Source organism: Dicentrarchus labrax, unplaced genomic scaffold (genome assembly GCF_905237075.1).
Source record: "Dicentrarchus labrax unplaced genomic scaffold, dlabrax2021, whole genome shotgun sequence".
Taxonomy (NCBI): Eukaryota; Metazoa; Chordata; class Actinopteri; family Moronidae; genus Dicentrarchus; species Dicentrarchus labrax.
The window spans coordinates 20,831,875-20,850,752 of record NW_026136706.1 but is presented as its reverse complement, the minus strand read 5'-3'; the positions used below and the strand labels follow the sequence as shown (position 1 = coordinate 20,850,752).

Genomic DNA, 18,878 nt, shown 5'->3' with positions numbered 1-18,878 from the left:
AGCATTTCCTTCACCACCTTCAGCAAGATTTAATAGTAGGTTGGACCACAGTTCTTCAAGTATTCCGAAGACAAAAGGGAAGTGGTTTCTTGTAGAGAGATTTGATAAAGACAGCTTTGAAGGCAAATGGAATTTAGCAAGAGGAGAGTGAGTTGCTCTAAGGCGTAAAAAGGTTCCTTAAAAAAGGTAAGAGATCTACAAAAATAGGATTGAAAATGCTAGTTTGTATGTTTAGTGGATTAACGGCAATGTGACAGGCTGATAATGTGAATGTTTGGATAAAACATTTAGCCATTTTCTGTGGTGTAAAAAGGATCTTATAGAGGACCTTTAAATCTACATTAAGAGATGTGACACGACAGACACAGATGATGACTGACACATCAAGCAGACACAGAGCCACATTAACATTCATTAGGAGTTGGTGGATAGTAAAACAGAGTGGGGTGAAGAGTTGTTTCTATCAACGTGACTCTTCACCCCACTCTGTTTCACCATCTACCGACTCCTGAGAGAAGCATGTGACTCTTAAGCTGCTAAATCCTACACTATGCTCATCTGCTAACTGTCTGTGGTTTAGTGCTGCCATGTTTGTCACTGTAAACAACCAGAGTGCGTGTAGTCATTGGATCCATTGTTAATATAAAAAATATTAAACAGAGCAGCTAAGTTCTGTCTTAAATCATATTGTGAGAATAAAGTCCTACTGCTCTAGATTTAATTATCATATTGACGATATTACTTTTGGTTTTAATCAATAAAAATAATGATTCTAATTGACTTAATAAGACATTATTCTTTAGTAGTAGTAGTAGTAGTAGTAGTAGTAGTAGTAGTTGTAGTAGTTATAGTAGTAGCATTTATATTTTGACCAAAACTGTCTTTTGCAATTGGCATTTGGTGTATTTGTGTTCGGTATGCTTCTCAGTAAGTTGCAAATGAAAACTTCCATAAATGGACCAAAGGTTGTTGTTCACAGTCAGAGCAAGTCCTAACCATCCATCCATTGGCTTGACTGAATACTTGATGGTTATTATTTACTGAGAGATGTGTATCCATATTGCCCAGTATGCCCAGCTAATCAACATTTAAATTAAATATCAAATCAAGTGTCAATGTCAATCCACTGCTTTTCATCCTTAACTAAAAAAAAGTTTTAAAATATTGACTGACAGACTAGATTATAATTAATAATCTTATATTATTAATTATTATCTTATATATTGTCTGGACTGGTGCTCACAGAGGTTGCTGCTACTGGAGAGAGCGACTTTTGAGTTTCGTGCATGCGCATATGACGTGATTCTTTTTTCCGAGATGCAGTTTATAAACAGCATTTTCCGTTTGCATTTATCAAACATGAAAAAAAAATAGCATTACACTCTCACTGTTGTAAGGCACAAAGTCACAGAACATCCCTAGAAGACACAGACAGACTAAGAGCTGCACTGTCCAGCTATTAGGGAGATGTTGCAAGCCACACACTTGCACGCTCGGTGAGGCAGGGCCTTGCATAATTTGTGAATGCATAGGGCCGACAGGCACTGTTCACAGTACACACAGCACCATTAGCAATAGCATTATGGCTAACAATCAGCTTCACTCACACTCCACTGCAGCACCTGTATGTTGTTCCATTAGTTCGCTGTCTTGAGAACTGCATGCCTTTTGTGTCAGAAAGTAATGCAAAAACAACCCTAACCACACATGCTATACGATTAACCAAACCATTTTTTTTATCAGGCAAGCATACACAAACAAGTTTTGATTTCTTCTCACCAGAAACAAACCTGTGAATGAGAACGACATTGACGTTATTGAAAGTAGTCATGAGATTTGTAGCAATCCCCTAAGCAAAGCTTCACACCCACCTCCAATGAATCATTCTTTAGGAGGGTCATTAAGATTATTGTAGCATTATTATTTACAAACTATTACTTTGACCTGATGTCTGAAGTTCAGTCAGTTCAGAATGGTATCGTTTCATCTCATCAAAAAGACTAGCCGTCTGGAAAACTGCATAAATCATCAACGCTAACCTCAAGTGATATCAGAAGACTCAAACCATGTTTCCTTTAGATGACGTGGCACACTCTGCCGTCTCTTGTCCCATCACATACTACTGTATGTGGTCTTGCCACTACATATTAGACCCATGCAAAAGCTATAATATCGTCAGACCTCTCAACACAACTGTTTCTAAACAGTTACTATATAGAGGACCAGCCTTTCTCCCCAAATCTCAAAGTGCAGTGCACCTGCTTCAAGTTTTATGCAAGGTATGTTTTGCACACCCACATATTCTTACAGTTCTTACAGTTCGATCTTACAGTAGCAGTTGTACTGTACACTGACAATTAAGGTCTGATTTACAAAAATCAATCTTAACTCTGCATCAGTTTCTTCACTATAATAAAGCCTACATTGAATGCATAGGTAGGCTATCAATGTAACTACAGTGTGTCTTCAGTAACTCTTAATTGCCGGCTACATTGAACACATAACATATGCAGACAACACCATGCTAAATCTGGCTACACCGGATGTGAGACCAGCACACAAGTGGTGCGTGTGGTCATTCTTCTTTGTTCTAGGGACTTTTAAAGAGACTGAAATAGCAAACTAAAGGAGCGGTACAGTTAAAGTCAGCCTGCATGCTGTACTCTGTAGGTGTTACCTTACCCAGATTACTCAAATGGGGTGAAAGTTTAAGTTTCACATCAGTGTGTCGGATTGAAAAACACAATTCCACACAGTACTAAAATGAACGCTCACTATATTGTTTTGTCACTCACGCATATGAGATGCTGGAAGTCAGTGACAGTTGGGTGTGTGCTTGGATGCAGGGGCCAGTTCATCATAGTTTATAATGATAAAGCGCAGTAAGACAAGTGAATAGTGGTGGCTATTTGTCAAATAAAGCAAAAAAAGTATGATCTAGTCTTTCTGTAAAGTTTCTTCAAGCCATCCATGAATGGACTCAATGTAGCCCTCATGCACTCCTGTATGTGAAGGCTCGACAGAGTTAAGATTCAAAGAGACAGTTTCATTTTATCCCTGATGGAGTGTCACTCTAACACAGTTACATATTGCTGAGATAAAGTGTAGTTAGAGGGTTAAAGGTTTATGCATATAATAGCCTCTTGAACAGGCTGTGTATGGTTTTACAATGACCAGGTCAAAGGTTCATGTAGGTTATTACAAATATCCATTACAGTATATAACATGGATCTGTCTGTTTGTCACCGTTAACAGAGACTGCGGTCTGCAGAGCAGTTCAGACATCAACACAAAGCTTCACGATCAAAGAAAAATTCACATCACTTTCGCACGCCATACGCTCTCACATCCATATGAGCAGCCTTATCTGTCTCTCTGACTCTGCTGCGTGTCTGCTCACATTTGTCAGATTGCTGTTTTGTTTTACCTGAATGACTACATACATACACACATACAAAACTGTTGCATAATAATGTGCAAGATTATTAACTATTAGTATTATTCTTAAAATAATTTATCTCTCTCGTTTAACCTCTATCTCTATCTCTATCATTGTGTTTTACATATAAAACAAACTGCCTTGCCCTTTGGTATGAGTCAACTTTGTTGTTGATGCACACCCATAGGTGCTTGCTAGATTGCAACATTTTCACTTCCTCACGCTAAATAGTGTCAGTTAGTAGCTTCTCATTCAGTCATCTACCAGCTCCTTCTTTCTGACATTCCGTTGTATGGTTGTATTTGCATTGCCTGCCAAAGCCCTCTTCTAGTCTTTAGTGCTACCCCTCATGACGCCCAATGAGGAGTCGTCAAACAATGCTACTGGTGCTGGCAGTGACCCTGAGCTGAATCCTCTGAACTGTTTATCTTAAGGCCTTTAAAAATTTGGAAGATTTTGAATGCCTAAATGAAAACAAATTTAACACAGAAATTAAGAGAAATACAATACACCTTATTTGTATTTACTTTGTATGTATGGATATATGACAAACAAAACAAATGTTAAATTACATTAGCTTTCTGTCCGGAACTGCAGGTTTTTTTTGCTGAATTCTCAGTAAGTGTTGATAGGAAAGCATTTTAGCCTCTTTGCTAGTTGACGTTGGCTTACAGCGAAATAAGATAAGATGACTACATGGTAGATAGCTAGAATTGCATGAATCTGAGGCTGCAGGATGGATGCGCACAGCATTACTTCTACTGATGAAAACAGAAAGTCTAGAAGTATAACTTTTAAACAATTAACTAAAGAACAAAACGGTCACAAACAGCAGGTCTCTCCCTACACTTTTCTAAAATTTAGGACTTAGGAATTTTCAAAGTTTGCTCGCAGGATCATGTGTGTCTAAATATTCGCCCTTTAATCTGATTGACTACAGCAGTATGAGTACAAAACAAACTTCAGTGTGAATTCCTACTTTGTCAGGTCCGTCTGGAAGACAAGCAAGCAACTTTTAAAATGCATGTTTTCTGAACAGAGTTTGGATCGATCAAGGCTATGATAACGAACTGATGGCTGGAATCAAGTAACAGACACATATTTTCCTACCAGGTAGTTTAACTTCCAGTTTAACTTAAGAATCCGGAGTGACTTATTCCTCCAGAAGCTGCGGCTGTTAAGACTGGAGAACTCCTAGGAAATAGACCCCAAATGCAAGACAGGCAGAAGCAGGATATAGATATGAGAATCAGTTAACTTTTATAACTTTTTAGAAAAATTCACTTTGTGCGCCATCCAAAATTTATCTTCTAGCGCTCCATTCACATGCTCTGCTTGGGGGTTTCTGTCGTTTTTCATTTGACTTTTACAAAATAAACATTTATTAAATAAAATTAGACATGTATGGTGTGACTTTCTATAGAATTGGACACTACTTACATTAGAATGCTTCAATGTGACAGAACTCAAAGAGTAGTTAAAAGTAAACATGATCCTCATGGGAAATCTCGCTATTCTTCATGCTAAACATTTGTTGTATGTAGTATGTATGTAGTAGTATGTGAGATTAGCTATCTGGTTTGCAGACATCATTAGCGTAACCTCTTTCATTAACCCAGCTAACACTAGCTGGCTAATGTCTGGTCAGAGGATTTATTGTATTTATTTTATTAATTAAATATTTTACCGGTATAAGCCTCGTTGCTTGTAGTGATGACAGGTGTTGAAAACACAAAGAAAACATGTACCGGTGCTCCTGAAAGCCATTAATTCTACTCTTATATATGTTTAATATCTATACTAAACATTTACGTAATCTAAATTGTGCTAAGCCAAACTGATACCTCATAAGATGCTCCGCTAATCTATATTTTTCCCCAACAGACACAAAAGTCACTTCAAAAAAGATGAATGGTTCTTCTTGGAGACAAAAAGGAACAGACAAACAAACAAACATTTAACATTGAAGAGCTGTGTTCGTGTTTTCAGCAGTTGGCATCACTGTGAGTAACCAGATACACATTCGAAAAGTCACCATTTAACACTGTCACGAGTTAAACTGAAACACCTGCTGTGTGATAGTGCCCTATTACAAAAGTCGGAACAAACAAAATTTTGCCTTGTAGATCTAACATGAGCGAAAATTTAGCAACTGGACTGCTTATGTCCCGCCTAAAATTTGTAAGGATTTCGGTGGACTGCTAATTGGAAGTAGGTTCATGTTTATATAGCATACTCCATGTGGAACTCTACCACTCATGCTCAAACCTCATTGGCTCACAACATTAGGAGCTTCAGTAGGAGGGACTGTTTCATTTTGGTATGGATGTGTCTTCCTCTTCAAAAGAAAAAGCTCTCTTGCATCTCCTCATGAAATCCAATGGCATTGCTTTGCATTTAATATTGGCAGGTCTATGCTGCCCTCTTCTGGATAACACTGAAATGCACAAATGTCTCTTTTCTGTGTCACAAAGAATAAAAATTAATTTGTGTTTGGCATTTCAAACCTTCCATATAAACATTTCATATGAAGATTAAGAGGAATATGGAGAATGTGACATTTCAGAGAGTTGGTAACAGTTAAGAACAAAGCAAACCTTTTCATGAAGCCCTTTGTGTGGCTTATTCTGTGAGTCTGCCCCTCATATTCATTTGAAAAGGTACATTTTCTGTGTATGTCTATATACGTGTCATGTCTTCTAAGGGAAAACTGTTTCAGTTTGGCCGACTGGCCTCATCTGCTTCTGCTGTCTTTGTTTTAAAGCAATCGACATGATTGCTAAAACTACTGCAGGTGTGCCTGACCAGTCGGGGGGGAGGCCGGTACCTGGAACAGGACACAGGACAGAGCAGAGGCAAAACACACTATACTGTATACACTAAACTATACCATACTATACTACTATACAAAGGACCATACTGATGTTTCAGCCCGTTGACTACAAACAATTTACACATTAATACAAGGATTAATTTACCAGAGAATACCATAATGACAACTTTTCAGAATTTTCAGTACCAGACATGTTTAATCTTAGTATAGTAAGCACTTTTTAAGCACTATTAAAGTGAGACATATTTTCCTGTTTTTGTAACACACTAGTATAACTATCTATAGTGGGTATTGTGTGGTTATAAAGCCCATTCACACTCGTTGGGTTCCAACAGGAAGTAGGCTGTCTGTGGTTTATTAAGATTGTTTAAATTTTTTTCACAAATCCCCACAACTAACCCCTGACATGCTGTATCTAAAGAATACATCTATCTCAGTATATTGTTCTGTTTGACACCTCACACCGTGGGAATGTTCAGAACGGAAATTGTTCAACTGGTGTTTATTAATCGCTAAAACCACCCCAGTATAAGACTGATTCTTTTTTTTTTTTTCCATTACTGCTGGTTGGTGTAGTCTCTATATCTCTTCTCATGTGTAGCCAGAGACAGGTTCAGACTGCAATGAGGGTGTGGTGGGTTTCATATTCTACTTTTGTGGCGTCTCTTAGTTGCAATGTACATTGGATTTTAGACTGGTTATGTATGAGGAGATATTGACATATTTGCCCCTTAGAATGTGTCAGAAGAAAATAACTTGTTAGTATATTGTTGAACAGAGCGTGAGGAGTCATTGTTGTGGTTTTTGGTTTGGTGCTGTTACTTTCAGGAAGCCAAGCTAACCAATAGGCTAGTTACACACAGTGTTGTGTGTTTTTTTTCATATGATTTTCAACAAGAAGCAGTTAAATCTGGGGGGCAATTAGATGTCTATATTTCATATTATTTCCTATTATGTTTAATACATTTTATTTCAGTTTTGCAAATTATAGTATCTTAGTTTCAATGACATGTAGTTACTGTAGCTGTAGTTGTAGTCAGGTAACAGAAACAGAACATCTATCAGGCATTGACCTTTGTCTTCAACACTGTTTTGAATTTATTTGATGGAGAGTTTGCTTCTGACTGAGCAGAAAAGACATTGCTGCCATCCTGTGACTTGCTGAAGTTACAGCACTGAGTCTGTAATTTGTCAAGAGCAAATCTTTGACCAATACCCTTCTTAAACCCACTGTAAGTGATCTGATCCCCAACAGCTGCTGTACTTCAGTTCCAAAAGAGTGCACTGTTTGTCTGAGAGGAGATGCTTGCATGGTATTAGGTGATTATGACCTAAATTTTTGTGTATAGAGGAAATAAATAGACCAAATGCGGATGTTATTTGGCACGCTGTTTTTTTAAATGTACTTCTTATTTGCCATCAAAAGGTGGGGGGGGCAATTGTTGCTCCTTCTCTTGGGAGCCAAAACGTGTGTTAAAATGCATGCTAAAGTGCCCTCTTGGGAGCCAAAACGTGTGCTAAACTGCCCTCAAGTGCCCTCTTGGGAGCCAAAACGCATGCTACAGTGCCCTCTTGGGAGCCAAAACGCATGCTAAAGTGCCCTCTACAGTGGTGAGGACACACTATATGTGCCCTTTTTTTTCTTTCCGCCCCTGCCCTTCAAAAAGTCTGTGCACGCCACTGAACATTAAGTAATCAAAGTGTATTCAATATAGCAAATAAAATAGTTACGTAAAATAAGACCATATAACAGTAAAAAGAAGCAAACAATAAATCGTAAGCAACAACAGACCTTCAAAAACACACAAAATGAAATCTTGTGTTGTAACTGGAGCTAGTTCCGATTAATCTATGGTGAAACTTCTCCTGCAGTCACAGTGTGTGAACTGTAGTGCAGATGCAGATTTCAGAAGTTTTCATTTGGGTGTACGCTACTTATGAGGTTAAAGTGATGACCATAAGTTTTAAATATGTTTAAGGGTGTTCACGTCTGACACGCTGAGTGTGTCAGCGCAGGAACATACCCCTTTAAACCCTCTCTTTAGGCGTTGGGGAGACTTTGTATAAAAAGTGCTACAACTTTTAAACAGTTCATCAAATAGATATTGAAATATACTTGAACCCAAATGGACTGGCGTGCAGAGCTAACAAAGCAGCCTGACAACACTATTGTACACAACTGATGCAAATTATTGGACACGAAGATGAAGTTAAAAATAAACAACAAATATTACAAAAAAAGTTATTTACTAATTGATGTGATTTGATGGTTGTAAAAATGTAGAAGCACTTCAATAGACATGTTTTTGGGGGGTGAAATCAACCAATTAAAATACTTCATTTGAATTCATAGTTGTTCCGTTCAAGTACTGTAAAATATCTTCAGTTTAGCAGTCTGACGTAATTTTTTTTACCCAACCAATGTTTTTTTCTTCAAAGAAGTAAGAAGAACAGCCACTTGAGTTTCCTGTACAAATGTTGCAATCTTATCAAAACCACGTGCTGAGCAGCAGCAGAGATAATTTCACACTTCATACAATCACCATAGTTGCAGTCACACTGAAGTAAAACTGCTACACGTGAATGCTTATTCAGTTCATGAAATATGGAGTATAGTGCTATTTTCATACTTGAAAAGGGTACTGCAATGTTTTGATTTTAGATCTCTTTAGATCTCTAACTCTATTTAAGTACCAAAGAGCAAAAGCACTGCTAAGAGTTATTCACTCCAGGCAGCAGTGTCTCACAGTAATCAAACTAAGATTACTGGTAAGTGCAAAGAAATCATAGCCACAATAAATACATAGAAGAAAATAGTAGTGTACCAGTAGCATACAGTGGGAATATACTACCATTATGGTACTTCTGAACTGGTTATTGTTGTCTCCTGTATAAACTTGGTGGGCAAAGTAAATTTGAGCATCAGTTAAAAGCTACAATAGAATCAATGGTCATCAGTAACAGATACTTGATGTTAATGTATATTTCAACAGATGCAACTCAAGAGGATATCCTTTTTGAAGTTACTCTCTCATAACTTCCTTATAATGCACAGGATGTACAGATAACACTGATTGGTATCAAATGCTCTCAGAAATCTATCGTCAAAGTCTCACGGTCTTCTGTTTTTGCCCATTATTTACTTATTTGTCATCATGACCGTAATCATCTGTCTATATCTTCATTTGAAAGTAAGATCCTAATAACAACCGGAATAATGTGTAAAAACATTGTAAGTGACTTTTCTTCGGTATTCAGCTCCATTGTCCTCTATGAATAGCCATGGCAGAACACCATGTCTGGTGTCTGTCAGCGAAGGGGGTGATACGGTGCCCAATGAGTCAGATCCACAAGGCCAGGCCATGAGGAAGTTGAACTGCTTCCTCTGCCTCACCACCGGACTTGTTTTGAACAAAGGGAGGTTGTTGTCAATAAAAACGGAATATGATTCTTATGAATATGTTTTATTTGCATTTAGCTGTCTTTTATCTTTTTAATCTTTATTTATGCTGTATCTGCACAATCCTATATATTCCCTATACAGTAACATTTTATTGAGCGGAATTATCTGTAAATAAGTCCAATCTTAGCACATCTATTCATTTTCTCATTTTACTAATTTAGTAATACTTGATTAAAAAAAATATGCACACGTAAATGTTTATACATGCCATTTTGGATGTGCCATCATAGTGCATATCCTGCAGCTGCGAGAATATAGTGCCCTGAAGGGCGGGAGCAATTCAAAGGTGTCAAAACCACAGGATAACAGTTAGTACATAAAACTTAACTTAACTTAAGTAGCCTATGTGTTCGACAACCCTGATTCAAATATTGTCAGCCTTATGGTTACACAATTACATTTAGATTTTTAATGAAACATTTTCATTCTTTCATTTTGAAAGTGGCCATTAATTCACATTTTCTTTGTTCTCTTTTTCTTGCTTGTAATATATCAAGGCTTGACCACATCTTACATTTCAAAAGTTCTCTGATCTCACATTCTAAAGAATATCTGTGCTTTTACAGTATGCTGTTACTCCCACACCGTAAACCATTTCTGGCCGCTTTTTGACGCTGTGGCATCTATTTGCTCTCACTACAAGTCACTGGTGGTTCTCAGAAACTCAGTGTTTGAAAACAAATTTTCAACTATTCTATATCTTTCAAAAAATTGTTTGTATATAAATGAGTCATATGGGGCTCTCCTTCTCTGAATGTCATTTTGAGCAAAAAAAACACATCAAAACAAAGATGCTTCTAGAGCAATAGGGAAGTTCCTCATTTTTGCTTTCACTTATTTACATAGTCTAAAGTAAAATCCATCTGAAACTGAAAAATAATTTTAATGTTAACGTTAATTATTACGAGCAGCTTTGGCATTAGTAAAGGGGTTAGGGACAGAGTCTTTTTATTCCACAAGCTGGCTGTCTGATTAAAACTAGACTGTGGACAGTCTCATCTGTGCAGCTAAAGCCACATCCTCCCAACAGTACACATGCACTATGAAACTAGATTTTCCTTTCCCAAAATATGTCACAGATGGTTCAGCCCACACTGCTTTATCAATCAAAAAGGCCAAATCTAATATTACATACGTCAGTTTAGTGTCACATGACGGACACATGTTGGGTGTTTCAAAGATGTGTACTGAGAGATAGAATGTTGGAAAGTTTATCAAAAGTGAGAGAGGTACAAACACCCACACACACACAGGCAGAGAGAGACAAAGAGAGAGAGGGCAACAGGATATTTTGTCACTATGGTTACTGACAGCAGATACGGATCTTGATTTCTGTATGTCATGCTGTTCTCATTCAGGGCAGTGTGGTTGTAGTGCTGTCGGAACAGAACCTAATAATTTAGATAAACTTTGAACAGGACGTGTCAGGTTTCTGGATTAATGTGGCTTCAGTAAATATCAAGAAAAACGTATTCCATCTGTGAGGTAAGTTTCTTTTACAAACTTCTTTCTTTTTAGGGTCAGGGTAAATCATTAATGGTGACACAGATTGGATATTGCATGGGATAATGTATTTGGATAACATATGTTACTGTTTTGGGTTTACAGTTTAACTCGTAATGTTTTTTTTTCTTTTTTTGGGAAACTGTGTTGTATTCCAGAGGCGGGTATCTATTACACACAAACGTCTGAAATCTACTCTTGCAAAACGAGTGACAAACTAAATTTGCATATATACTACAGCATGGCATTGTTAAATGGCAAATCATCACACCTTTACACACTATATTGTATATTCTGATGAACATAACTGGGTTATGAAACAGCACCGGTAGTCTAGGGGAATTCAGCGCTGAAAATACCTATTCATACGAGAGGGAAAACAATCAATCACAGTTACGACACTCACCATTCGGAGGAACCCACTTTCATAATAGTTTGAGAGTTTGGAAAAGTACAAAGAATATTCTTGACATAAAACACAGATTTATTTTCAAATAGCTACATTCATGTATATAACTTAATTTTGATCGACAGTGTTTTCTGCATGTTTGCCCCAGATATCCTGTCTCTTGAGTTAATGGACCAGGAAACATGTTTTCTCAACTGCACCATGTGCTCAAGCGGGTTATAATTTCAGCTCAGACAATATGACTTTCCAACTGCATGCCATTCTGATGCAGAACACCCTGGGGAAGCTGACTTCCTCATATGCAAGGCTGTCTCTCAACACAAAGTTTACTTTGCAGTGTAAGTGTGAATGTGCTGCAGCTGCAGTCAGAATCATAGTAAAGCCCCATTATTGTTCACAGACTTCCTTCACGTTACTTTTAGCTGCAAACCCAGCTATGTCCTGTGGGTCATAACACACACAGAGTTTAATGGGTTAATAGTCGTAGAGGATGGTGGTATCTCTCCAAAATGCTTAATTGTATTGAGTAAAGAGGTTGAAAATGTACTCAGAATTATCTAAATGATGCTTTGATGTTCAAATAATAAGCTATGACTTTATATGTTAGGATAAAATGCTAAAAACGTATTTAAGTGAAAACATACAGCTACAGTAAGACACCAGAGCATATCAGATATTTTGTTTTAAGAAATGTGAAGGCATGATTGTGCAAAGCTTTGATTAATAAAACTGAGGTAAAATTAAAGGTCTCTGTTGGGCTTTGCTCAAAATGAACCACAAGATGGCACTACACACCACAAAACAACTACAGCATTAGATAAAACATGTTGCAAGCAACTGATCATAAATCTACTAGAAAACCAAAAACATTTAGCTAAGGGTGAAAACAAGGACAGTGACAGTCATATCACGCTTATGCATTTGTTAATTATGTGTGAGAGCCTTCAATGTATGAAATCATGAAATCACTTGCATGTTTTTGATAATTTATTACAATTCAAAGAAACCATCTCTATTACTGGCAGACATTATCAGATCTTTTTTTTTTTTTTTTTTATGAATCTGCCAGTAAGTGTCATCATTAATGAGAAATACTGTAACTTCTTTTGCTTCCTTTTTGAAAGCAAGGTCTTGCATGTGCTCTTGCGACAGGGTCGTATGAGACAAAAAGAGTTTCATTTCAACATAGACATAAGTTCGGTGTTTTCTATGGTTTTTTGTTTTTTGTTTCTAACTGACATGTCTGATTTTGCTTCCTCTAAATACACATTCTCTTTGTTATGTTTTTGGATCGGAGGAGAAAGAAACTAAATGAAAATCTCTCTTAACCAAATTATCAACACATTTTATTCTTCCTTTTGCAGCTACTGGTTCCTGCAATATAGAGATGGGTTCGACCACTGTGCCTGTGACCTTGAACTCCTCATCCACCAACAATGACTTTAATAATTCTACCTGTAACACTCTGTACGCCCACCGGGAATATGCCAGGGTCCTCATGCCTCTGTTCTATTGCATTGTGTTCTTTGTGGGACTGTTCGGTAACTGCCTTGCCCTCCACGTCATCCGTCCAAACCTGAAGAAGATCAACTCCACCACTTTGTACTCTCTCAACCTGGTTATTTCTGACATCCTCTTCACCCTCTCTTTGCCTGTGAGGATTGCCTACTATGCTCTGGGCTTCCACTGGCCTCTGGGTGAGGCGATGTGCAAGATCTCAGGCCTCATCTTCTACATCAACACTTACGCAGGGGTCAATTTCATGACCTGCCTCAGTGTAGACCGCTTCATCGCTGTAGTCCTGCCTCTGCGCTTTTCCCGACTCAGAAAGGTCAGTAATGTGCGCTACATTTGTGTTGGTGTGTGGATGCTGGTCCTGGGACAGACCCTCCCCCTGCTGAACATGAGTATGACCAACAAGGAAGATGATGGACACATCACCTGCATGGAATACCCCAACTTTGAGAAGGTCGACCACATTGCCACTATACTGATCGGTGCTGTCTTCCTTGGTTACATCATCCCCGTTGTGACCATCCTAGTGTGTTACTCCGTCTTGTGCTCCAAACTTCACTTCACAGCCAAGAAGAACCATTTGACAGAGAAGTCCGGTCGGAGCCGCAAGGTCATCGGAGTGATATGCTGCGTATCTCTGGTGTTTGTTGTCTGCTACAGCCCCTATCACATTGACCTCCTGCAGTATATGATCCGCAAGCTGGTGTCAAGCCCTGATTGTGCTGATCTCACAGCCTTTCAGGTATCGCTGCACATCACTGTGTGCCTGATGAACCTCAACTCCTGTTTGGATCCTTTTATCTACTTCTTCGCCTGTAAGGGCTACAAGAGGAAACTTATGAAGCTGCTGAAGCTACAGGTCAGCATGTCCTTCTCCAGTGCAGTGAGGACGTCACCAGAAGGCTCCTCTAAGGATGTTATTGATGGCAACAAGATCCAACTCAACAGTTGTACTATTGTTTCAACCAGTGAGAGATTCTCAGAAAGGAGAGTACTGCGGCATGAGTAAATGAGAGAACTGAGGCACCGAGTTACACAAGATGAAGGACCTTTTACGCGTGGGCCTGCTTTAATCAAGGCCAGTCCAATAATGTGCCACTGAGTCCACTCATTCCATCAAGGACTCCAAGCAGCTACTAAGCATCTGGATCCATAGAAATTCAGCTCTTAGTTTACACAAGGGCAGGTTTGTAAAAAGAACATTAACAGAATGACTGAATTTTAAGAAGGAAAATTCAACACTTCCTATGTTTATATATTTTCTTATTAATATTAGTGACTTACTCAGGAAAGCACAGATCATTGCAGTTAAGGAAAGAAAGGACTTCTTCATAAAGCATGCTTGTCTCCTGCCAATAGACTTAGTGTTGTTGAGGTAGCACATGAAGCAGATCATACTGGACGTGGCCAGTCAACCAATATAGAGCTGAAAGAGACAATGATGAACATCTAAGAGTGGATATGAAGTGTGTTCATGTAAAATACTTACTTTTAGAGTAGAGTAGATATAAGTTTCATTCCAAAATGAAATCAGACTCACAACCTCAGGTTTTTCAGGGGTTATTTTTACCTCAAGTTTCAGTTCAGCCCACAGCTGTAATGTCTCAGGAACATTGATCAACTGTACACTCATTATTGCCAGCACATGTTTGCCTGCTTTAACGTGCACTTCCTCTTGATGAAAGTAGTCGTGGTCTATGATGTAACTTAATTTAAAGGAGATCTGTTTTAACAAGAGTTATGGTATTCACATAACATTATTGTGTTTCCTTGAGGTTAAGGTTAACTGCATTTCATTCTTCATAAAACATTTGCAAAGCTGATTCTTCTGAGTATACATTCATGTTTACTAGCTTGCAGCCTTCTTCCTTGCCTTTGCTGGTGCACTGCAGCACATCTTGATGTGTTACCAACACCTTTAGACCAGTGGAACCATGGGTAGCACTGTGAAATTGCATCAACCATGTGGAGGTTGATGAGATGAACAAAACAGGGACCCACTCTTCAAAAACAGCTCCACAGCACTACTAGAGGTCTAAAACTCCACAGGGGACTTTAGATAGTTTGTTATATGGAGTGCTACCAAAATATTAATTATAATTTTTTTGTTTTGTTATTCATTTTAAGATTGGCTTTTATCTGTTTTCACAAAGAAACTGTTTCAAGTGTTTCTCTGTTAGCGTTTTGTATTGTGTTTTTATCCCCTTTATAGAACTCTGACAGAGTTTAGGGAACAAAGGGATGTGGGGGCTAATTGATGAGACTATACTGTAATGCATCAACAATATATATAGTATACAGGATACATTTTTGTATAATGTATCCAGTATACAGGCTCCAGTTGTTGTGTCATTGACGGATACCTTTAAATCATTGACTGCACTTCAACCCTCTTCTCTTTACCTCCAAACATCCCTGTCACCTCATTAAAACAAATAAACATTTGGTTCTAAAACTATTCAGTGTTAAGAGATGTTGAAGAATGTTGGACAGTCAAAAAAAATGTCTCTTTGTCTTCTTATATTGTCAGATTTAAGAATACTTTTACTTTATGTAAAATCACCAATACCTGGAATCCTCACTGCACTCTGATAACAGTTGTCAGCATAGTTTAATTTGATGGAACTTCTTAGAATGTTATTTGTATTGGAGAAAATATTTTTTAAACACATCATTTGTGATCAAGAAAACCAAAGTAATCTTCTTGCAGTGAATCATTTACTGTCCAAGCCATTCCCCTATAAGCACAATTCCCCAACCCTGATGTGGTTATTAAGGGAGTCCCCCAAGGATCCATTTTGGGCCCTGTGTTGCTCATCATTTTAAGTCAACTCAATTATATTGTCATCAATGTAGGAGCCATGTAACATGACAAGACAAATCCTTGATATTGGATGTTTCTGCTAACATTTTCATAAATGACTTGTTAATTTATCTCTACAGTAAGCAATAAGTAACAAAGCAACTACATTATGGCTATGGTGTGCTTAAGGTTAAGAGCAAGAATATGGTTATGGCAAGTGGTTAAAGTTAGGCAACTAAAACAATTGGTAACGAAAGTATATGGTTATGGTTATAGAAAGACAACAAGAAACAAATCTGTCTGTGTGTGACTGGGTCTGTCTACTGAACACACTATAGGCTACCTTCAGGGACACATTTCATACTGAACAGACCCATTAAGGACAAAAGCTCTATCTGTGATTTTGGGGGTCTGTGGTTTAGGTGGTTTAGGTTTAGGTTTAGGGGTTAGGTTAAGGGAAGTATCTGTGAGTGTTTGGGCCCTGAAAAAGCTCGCTTTACATTTTATTTGTATCGTCTGTCTTTATATTCGGGTGGTGCATATTGATTTATTCAGTGATTTTTCCTAAATAATTATAACATGTTATTTTTCCCTTTATGAATGTCACATCAAATGTGCACATGATATAGTTATACATTGTGTAGCTGATTTATTATCGAAAAGGTCACCGAATAAATTTGGCCTGAGGGGAAATTAACATTTAACTGTAAACAAATCACCATGTTAGCCAACTGTGACAAAAGCTTTTGTGAGTTGCAGGAAAAAGATTGTTGGAACAGGTTTGCTCTCAATTCTAGATTTTAAAAAAGTCGTTATATGCACAATGTTTACCATTTTGCTCTTAGGTTCATTACAGTATACATACAGTACTCACTTCTGCATTTACTATGACAGTCATTTATTTATTTATTTACAAAGCTATTGCCAGAAAATCTTACTTTGTCACACCTTTGCAAAACAGCTGGCGAACAATAGCAAGCAAAATAGAAACAATTTTCACCTCAAGTATTCTGCATGTAGGATCACAGCAGAAGGCCTCAACAACAGATGGCACACAAATAAGACAGAGGTGAAGATAAAGCCAAGCAATACAGAGTAATGGGGAAAAGTTCAGCAGAGTTCATTTCATCATGTTGATAATCATCCAGCATAACCACTGTCACCGCTCCAACAAAACCACAGAGCAAAACATGTGCAACAGTTAACAAAAAAACGATTCAGTGCTTCAGAAAACTTCAACTTCAGGTTTAGGACATTGAGAATCAGTGATCAGCACTGACACTGACATCTGATATTTTACAGACCAAACAATTAATCAAACAAATAATCAGCAGATGAATCAATACTGAAAGTAAGTTGCAGTACTTAAAAAAATTACAGTGAATCCTCTGTTCTAAGATCACACACCCACACACACACTTTTAAACCTTGATCTCTTTGTTTCTGGGCAAATGAATGCGGTAAACTCTGATGTACAGTTCAAGGCAATCAAGTGTAACAGACTAAAGGGTGTTATTAGATGTTTATTTGCCTCTTGACCTCTTCACATGATTTTATACTTTTTTAAATTTTATTTGACTGAAAAATGTCCCTTGCTGATAGCCTAGCTACTTGTATTACAATGAACACTGTATTTCACACATATAATTGCCATCTGCCCGTTTTGAAGGCATGGGTTGGAAGTATCAGAGAACTTAACACAATTTATCTAAACATCTTAAACATGGCCATTTCAGAGGTGTAGGTATATTATGATTATTTCATTATATGTGTATTGTCCAGAAAATTGTTTCTGTTTTGATTTGAAAAATGTTCTTTTGATTTAAAATCGCCTTCCACTAAAAATTTTGCTTTGCTAATTGTTACATCAATTACAACCTTCACTGTGCAGAATGATGTATGTGCAGAGTTTGATACTGGAATTATTTTCCTTCCATCAGCTGAAGAGGTGAAGTTTCTCTGTGCTCTGAGTTTAAGATGTGTTCACCACTAGCCACGGAAGTCAGTTGTGGTCCAACATTTATGCAAGATGTGAAAATATAAAGTCTCCAGCATGCACACACAGAGAATGGACTTTACAGTGAAGTAGACATCTTGAACTTGTGTCCAACTTTTGAAATTAACAATATAACAATAATACATATTCATAGACAAATAGAGTATTTTTTTTATATCTCTTTCAAAATGTCTGTGGGGGTCTTTAAAGTCTTTAACTTTTGAATAAATCTTCAGTTACCAACTCTAGCCAGTGATGGAGAGAACGAAAAAGACAAAAGACATAAAAAGAGAAACAAAGACACATAGCAACAGAATAATACATAACATAGTACAAATCCCACTAAGGCTTTTTTATTGTAGCTCAAAAGTCTGTTTAGTCCTTCTCAGCATTAATTGCCACAGATAAAATATTATCTAAAAATTAGTCATACTTGTACAAATAAGAATTTGATTATTCCATGAATAAATCGATTATTAGGCCTAAAAGTCAGACAATTCTGTAGTGAGGACTTTCAGCCTCTAGAGGACAGTGTTAAACAGGATAAAGAGGTGATAGTACAGGAAGTTCAATGGGCTTTTCTCCGGCACCCTACATATCAAACCTAAATATGAAAAATAAGTAAATAAAAGAGTATCAATTCAACTTTTGTTTTTAATTCTACCATTGCCTGTTTTATTTTAAACAAAAAATGTGTGTAAAGTAAAATGATTTAAGAGAAGACAGAACCTGTTGTTGTCTATATAGATATCTATTAATGCACTTATATGGTTTATGATACAGGTGAACAATGAAGACCACGGATTTATTATGGAGTGAGGGACTTGCTGAGGAAACCACATGACAAGTATCAAAGAGAGGAAAACATCACACAGACTGTTGTCATAACAACATATTGCAATGAACACAAAGTACCA

At 37.5% G+C, this 18,878-nt stretch overlaps 1 protein-coding gene across 4 annotated transcripts; it reads left to right on the top strand.

The window, feature by feature from the left end:
• Positions 1 to 64: 64 nt before the first annotated feature.
• gpr183a (G protein-coupled receptor 183a) lies at positions 65 to 15,620 on the top strand. Of its 4 annotated transcripts, XM_051403906.1 has the most exons (3): positions 67 to 186; positions 5,324 to 5,442; positions 13,012 to 15,620. In XM_051403906.1, the coding sequence occupies exon 3, from the start codon at positions 13,035 to 13,037 to the stop codon at positions 14,169 to 14,171; it is 1,137 nt and encodes a 378-aa protein (XP_051259866.1). In that variant the 5' UTR covers positions 67 to 186; positions 5,324 to 5,442; positions 13,012 to 13,034; the 3' UTR covers positions 14,172 to 15,620. The 4 variants fall into 4 exon arrangements, with proteins under 4 accessions (XP_051259867.1, XP_051259866.1, XP_051259865.1 ...); XM_051403907.1 differs by lacking the exon at positions 5,324 to 5,442 and having other exon boundaries at positions 65 to 186; XM_051403905.1 differs by lacking the exons at positions 67 to 186; positions 5,324 to 5,442 and adding an exon at positions 10,913 to 11,220.
• Positions 15,621 to 18,878: the final 3,258 nt, after the last annotated feature.